This window comes from Aphanomyces invadans (genome assembly GCF_000520115.1).
Source record: "Aphanomyces invadans strain NJM9701 unplaced genomic scaffold supercont1.166, whole genome shotgun sequence".
Classification (NCBI taxonomy): Eukaryota; Oomycota; class Saprolegniomycetes; order Saprolegniales; family Verrucalvaceae; genus Aphanomyces; species Aphanomyces invadans.
This window is the reverse complement of record NW_008580311.1, coordinates 1-6,151: the sequence shown is the minus strand read 5'-3', so window position 1 is coordinate 6,151 and position 6,151 is coordinate 1. Positions and strand designations below refer to the sequence as shown.

At 52.9% G+C, this 6,151-nt stretch overlaps 5 protein-coding genes across 5 annotated transcripts; 2 read left to right on the top strand and 3 right to left on the bottom strand.

Annotated features, from left to right (window-relative positions):
- Positions 1-103: 103 nt before the first annotated feature.
- H310_15092 (hypothetical protein) lies at positions 104-987 on the top strand (the record flags this gene model as incomplete). The annotated part of the gene is made up of 3 exons (XM_008883068.1): positions 104-249; positions 298-719; positions 770-987. 3 exons carry the CDS (start codon positions 104-106, stop codon positions 985-987), a joined length of 786 nt encoding a protein of 261 aa, XP_008881290.1.
- H310_15091 (hypothetical protein) lies at positions 966-1,698 on the bottom strand. The gene is made up of 2 exons (XM_008883067.1): positions 1,628-1,698; positions 966-1,578 (listed from the first exon to the last, which is right to left on the bottom strand). The coding sequence occupies exons 1-2, from the start codon at positions 1,674-1,676 to the stop codon at positions 1,124-1,126; spliced, it is 504 nt and encodes a 167-aa protein (XP_008881289.1). The 5' UTR covers positions 1,677-1,698; the 3' UTR covers positions 966-1,123.
- A 217-nt stretch (positions 1,699-1,915) lies between these two features.
- Positions 1,916-2,736, bottom strand: H310_15090 (hypothetical protein). The gene is made up of 2 exons (XM_008883066.1): positions 2,545-2,736; positions 1,916-2,496 (listed from the first exon to the last, which is right to left on the bottom strand). The coding sequence occupies exons 1-2, from the start codon at positions 2,714-2,716 to the stop codon at positions 2,036-2,038; spliced, it is 633 nt and encodes a 210-aa protein (XP_008881288.1). The 5' UTR covers positions 2,717-2,736; the 3' UTR covers positions 1,916-2,035.
- Positions 2,737-3,831: 1,095 nt separating this feature from the next.
- On the top strand, positions 3,832-4,716 carry H310_15089 (hypothetical protein; the record flags this gene model as incomplete). Its single annotated transcript, XM_008883065.1, has 2 exons — positions 3,832-4,021; positions 4,073-4,716. 2 exons carry the CDS (start codon positions 3,832-3,834, stop codon positions 4,546-4,548), a joined length of 666 nt encoding a protein of 221 aa, XP_008881287.1. The 3' UTR covers positions 4,549-4,716.
- Positions 4,717-5,302: 586 nt separating this feature from the next.
- On the bottom strand, positions 5,303-5,746 carry H310_15088 (hypothetical protein; the record flags this gene model as incomplete). Its single annotated transcript, XM_008883064.1, has 1 exon — positions 5,303-5,746. The coding sequence occupies one exon, from the start codon at positions 5,744-5,746 to the stop codon at positions 5,303-5,305; it is 444 nt and encodes a 147-aa protein (XP_008881286.1).
- Positions 5,747-6,151: the final 405 nt, after the last annotated feature.

Genomic DNA, 6,151 nt, shown 5'->3' with positions numbered 1-6,151 from the left:
GGTACGACTGCATGTTCTTGTCGGTGCTGCATGCTCGTTTGACACGTGTGGTTCAGGTGGGTATTCGGCCAACACGGCGTTGCTGAAATCGTTGGCGCCGGGCATGGAGTCGTTTGCGACAACAAACGGGCCGTGGGCGACGGGCGATGGCTTGGAGCTGGCGACGGCGTTGGGTGCGGCGCTCGTGGACACGGACAAGGTGCAGCTGCATCCCACTGGGTTCATCGACCCGAAGGATCGCCACAAATCGTACGATCTTCCTCCGTCATTCCAATCGATCTGACGCGGGGGCATTAGGACTCGGTACTTGGCGCCGGAAGCCCTTCGCGGCGCCGGCGGCATCTTGCTCAACGTGCAAGGCCATCGGTTCGTGAACGAACTCGCGACCCGGAAGGAAGTGTCGAACGCAATGTTGGCCCAGCCGGAGAAGCGGTCGTTCCTCGTGTTGCTGCAAACGGACCAAGTCCAGGCGGCGTGTCAGGCGCTGGGGCTCGGCTTTTACGAGAAGATTGGGCTGGTCAAGGTCGTGCCGACGCTGGAAGGGTTGGCGGACGTCATGGGGGTGCCCCCGACCGTGCTCGACGTCGAATTTGACACGTACTTGAAGGGTGCACGTGGAGAAACCAAGGACGCGTTTGGCCGAACGGCGTTTGCCAACGTGACGGAGCTTCGGCCGATGTATGTGTTGGAAGTGGAGCCCGTGGTCCATTACTGCATGGGTGCGTGCTTTTGGTCTGGAGGACGATCGATGCTCATACTTGGATGGCAGGTGGCGTACAGATCAACGAACATGCCGAAGTGCTGCTGGGCACCCACAACGTCGCAACGGGGCTGTTTGCGGCGGGCGAAGTGTCCGGCGGTCTCCACGGCGGCAACCGCCTCGGTGGCAACTCGCTGACGGAATGCGTCGTGTTTGGCCGCCTCGCCGGCCAGCGCGCCGCGGCGCTCGCCGCGACGAGGCACAGTCATCTCAAAGTAGTCGGTTAATTTAGTTGTGGACGTAATGCTTCTTTTGCGGAGGAGTTGAAGGGTCATGACTTTGAAAGCCTTTGCCGGCGCTGTACATGACCTCATGGATCAAAAGATGCGTGATGGCAAAACTCCCGTGGATGATGTACTGACGTTACTTTGGTTCGTAAGCAGGAAGAACTGCACATGGACCGATGGGGCACGATTTGTAGCTTTCTGGGGTCCCCGCCTCGATCGCCATGTGTGCAATGCAGCAACAAGGGCAGCATGCCGCGCACAAGTAGTCGGCCACGATTGAGCTCTTGATTCCCCGCCTTTGGCGCAGATGTTCTCGCAGCAGCGTGGTATAGACAACGAGCGCGACCGAGCAGGCCAACGACAGCGTCGCGATACCAAATGGTGCTTGCAAACTGTCGTCGGCCGACGATGTAGAATGAAGTGATGGATCTGACAAAATGCTTTGGCTTCGCACGTTTGCCACAATCGCAGCTAATGCCCCGACAACAGCACCACACGAACCACAAAGCACGCCATAGTACCCTCCAATGATGTCGAGTCGGGAGCTGATCTGCGCCAACGACACACAAGGACAGCAGCACGCAAGCACGCCTATCACACGCAATTCACCGTCGCCCAAGCCAATCTTGAGGGGACTTACCTTGACCAACGAAGGCAGCTCCTGGCATGCACCCGCCGCAACACCTCATGCTTTGAAAAGGTCGATCTTCCGGATACGACGAAAAACGTTTTGCTATGCGGCATGCCAACGAAGATAAGGATAATCCAGCCGATGGCAAGCGGCGTGCACAGCAGGCCATCTCTGTCAGCGCCGATCCGCGAAAAGCACACGAGCAAACCTTCATCGGCGGCCTCTTTGACACGGGCAATGCACGCCGCTCGTCAGCTCCATGGAACAAGCTCATGTCGAGGAAGACTTGACTCATGTGCACTCTATCCGAGGTGAGCCTTGCAGCTTTCACCACCACAACATGAAGTGGTGAATGTCAATGGCCAACACCAAAGCTTTTTTACTCAAAACACTTGACTCTGCATTCCATAGGAACATCTATTGCAATGGGACTGCGACGTAGTATGCCGGCAACGTGTCTCGAGGACCGAGAGAGCAGCACTGCCCTGGGCTGTACACTTCGACTTGGGTAGACAGCTGCGCGACAGTACAGCAGTGGCAAAACAAAGAGCAGCAACAGTCTTCGGCGGGGCTTCCCGGGATGCGGAAGAACGAGCGGACGCGATGGCGCAGCCACGCGACGAAGACAACAATTACCAATGCCGCAAAGATCGCGGCCAAGTTGAATCGAGTGGCTTCCGCTTCCAGGTAGATGTCGACAGGGCGGCCATGGGTGTAAATCGAGTACCAGTCGAGCTCAGCGTACACGCGGAAGAGATTGCCGAGGGTGGCGAACGAAAACACGCCGATCAAGACACCCGTGTACCCGCCAAACACGTTCCCAAGTCGGGAGGCGACTTGTGCCAGCACGATACATTGGCAGAAGGTGGACATGATCACTACATAACCACAGTTCAATTCTCACGTCGAGGACGTGACGTTCGTACCGTTGTTGCATCCAGAGCTGAAACAACCACAGATCCCGGCCTTCCACGCAGGCGAAGGTAGCCCATGGACTGTCACACTGGGGAAGTGTGCATCGGGAAGGTCCTTTTGGTACGACGGCTCGGTTTGTTCTCGGCGGTGCAGCGGGGCCGCTTCAGGGTTCGAGGGCGACATAACACGCGGCGGAGGTAAAGGTGGAAGTCAGTCTTGTCATTGCGTCCATGTTCAAAACGCTTACAAAACAGCTTGAGAGGGTGATGAAAACGTTTTTTACCCAAACCACGCGCTTGTCACATCCAATGGCACTTTACATTTTACTGTACAGTGTACCACATCGTCCAAACGCTACGGTCATTTATCGATAGTGACAAGGAATACGTTTATAAAGGTGAATCCACTTGAATCGAGGGTTTCTGCAGCATGAATGATATCACTTCTCCGAGAAATATTGTAAAGCGTACGTGTGACATTTGATATTGGATATTCACAAGGCGTTTCGTAGTTTCAGCATTATACGTTCAGGACTTTATGCAACGAATTGGGTGCATTCAAAAATTGCTGTGAAATCCACATATTCCGGCAACACGGTCGCCGAGAGAAATCGTCAAAAAGCAATTTATCAATTCATAAAGGTATTAGTATATAGAGATTGCTACATAGTGTCGTCGAGATTGCATATGTCGGTGGTTGGGTGAGAATTGACATACATTCACGCACGACGAATGTTGATCATAGTACGCCCAGCAAGTCTTTACACATAAGTTTTGGAAGGTATCACACATTCTATAGCATGTGTTTTTGAAGGCTATTCACATGGACGAATTCAGTGGTCAACGAGAGGGGGTGTGGCCTTAACGGCGCCCCCCTCCACGTGTGCCAAGACCAAGTCGTGACGGACTGGATGTGGTGCAGCCCTGTCATGAAGCCCTCATCTCCAAGTACGGCGGGTCAGTGGTAGAAGCGTTCCCCCGTTGTCACCTGTACGTGTATACCATGCATAGTCAGTCCAATTCTAAAGTATGGAGGATGCAAAATAACAAAGGAGGTTTAGTTGTGTATTTGTGATGGCTGTCGTGGGCTGTTCAAGCCGCTGTATCGAGTGAATATATTCATGAATGGACGTAGTGGACTTGAACTCCAACGTGTTCATGAAGCAAACCACTGTCCCGCTACTTCCTCTCTCCATTGTTCGTCGGCACCGTGAGGACCTTTGTTCTTCGATCAGAGTGCAGGTAACAGTCGCACACACATTCCTGCCATGCGACCACTTGGACCTTCATCATTTTGCGATGTCCCACGTCGACGAGAAGACGCCGCTTGCGTACCAGCCTGCGTTCGTGCCGCCGCAGCCCATCCCGTTTCCACCGCACTACACTGGATACGTCACTGGACCGGCGCAAGGACCGTATGGCATACCTGTGGTTGCCAGCACGATGTGGAAGGCCGGTTTGTTCGAGTGCTTCGAGTCGATTCCCAACAGTACGTTGACGTTCCATCAAGGTTGTCCAGTTAACAAGTAAACTTGTGTAGCGTTGATGGCGCTGTTCTGCCCGTGCGTCGCGGTGGCGCAAATTGCGTCCCGCCTTGGAGCCTTCGGAGGGTACTGTGGTGTGCTGACAGTGCTCTTTGTGATCTACTGCACCCATCACACGTTTGCTGGGTTGACACAATCCGAAATCGACGATTACGAGCTCGATGAAGGTCACTGGAACCCTGAAAGCATCAACCGCGTCGTGACGTATGGCGTCTTGAGCGCGTTGACCGCGCTTTTGCCGGCGCTCTTTCTCGCATTGCTGCGCACGCGTGTCCGCCGCTTCCATCACATTCAAGGCAGCGAATGCGAAGATTTCTTGTGTGCATACTTCTGCAACTGCTGCACGATTGCCCAAATGGCGACCGAAGTCGAAGCGTACATTCCTGGCCACTGCTCGTTTGGTCCCCGCAGCACCCTTCCTGCCTACCAAGTCGCGTTCACCAACACCGCGACCACGACCACTCTGGTCTAGACGAATGCATTCGAGATGGCGAAAGTTAACATTTCAAGAACGAAGTCCTCCATCTTCATACGTTTTGGGTCGTCGACTCGGGCTTTTTGATCGCCCTGTCATGTGATTCTAGCTGAAGTAACATGCACCCCACAGATCTTCTCGTCGAAATCTCTTCCTTGCACGCTCATGGAAAATCAGTCATAGCCGTGACTGCTCACTGCAAACGAACACTTGAAACGACGAGCTCCTGCACCACTTAGTGTTCTGGTGTAATACACTGACTGACGCCCACATAATTCAGCTCCCGGGGACGCACCAACCCATCTTGGAACGGCGGTGGTCACACATTACGTGGGCTGCATGCCACTGAATTCTTGCCGTCAGCGAAAGGAGCCCGCATATTGACAGCGCTGACTTCGGCGTGGTGAAAGTACTCTCGATTGGGGGGGTACTACTGTATGTGGAGAGCAACCATGTCGAACGGTCAAGTTCATGACCAGCTAAAATGAACGATCGAGATTGACAGTCCGCGAAGGCATCCGGGGGACCTTCATTCGTATCTCACAAGCCAGATTGCCTTTTCTTTTGAAATTTTGTACTTCTTGAGCTCACTGGCATAAAAAAATCATTCATTGAAAGTATTACTACCTCTGTCCGGTTTGAATTGTCGTCATTCATACTATCAAAACCGGGTATGATTGTCGTCACTTCACACTATTGGATGAATATGAAGTACAATCAATTATATTGGTCAAAAATACATGAGGTTCCATCAAAGGTCAGCAAGACGAGCAGCAAGGTACGTGTCAGCAGAACATGTCAACGACTCTTCGAGCTCACCATTTCGACGTTTTGCTTCCTTGCCAATATGTCTCAGCTTGAACTTGTTGCTCCCGCCAGTCTCCAATATGCATTCCATGACAGACTGTAACGTGTAGAACACGTTGTCCAGCGACTCGGCAGGTACGTTGGCAAAAGCGCTCGTCACGTTACTGATCAACTCGTCAACGGTGAAAGCGGGTATCTTTTGCTGGAGCGACTGGATCGAGTTGAAGAAGCCCAAGTCAAGGACGTACAAGTCCGGGCTGTTTGCTGGCTGGTCACCGAACACAATATGCCGACGGTTAAGCTTGCTTGCAGCAATGACCTCGCTGTCGAATGAGACTGTGTGGGGCTTCGCATTGTCATGCTGAACCACAATACGTTGTACGTCCATGGGAAATTTGTCGAAGATTGCAGGAAAAGTTTTACTGACAAGCATTCTTCTGTACGTAGTCTTCGTGAAAGTCACGGCCTTTGTCTCCATCGGGCCAGCCTCTCTGCGTTTGCTTCGACGTTGGGCGGCCAAAACCTCAACAAAGGGCCAGATTCCAATTTTGCCGTCGAAAAAAGCACCGTCGACCATTCGAGGTCTCGCGACAGCCGTCAAGAACATAACGCTTGGGATGTAGCGCTTGCTTTATGTTCAGAGTTGCGGTAGGTGTTCCCAAGGAGCCAGGTAGAATTTGTTCTTGACTTTGCGTAGGAAAAACCATTTTTCGTCCATGAAGACGCGATCAACCATGGAGTCAAACGTAACTTTGCCGGAGGAAACGTTGGTGAACGACAGGGCGTATTTTTT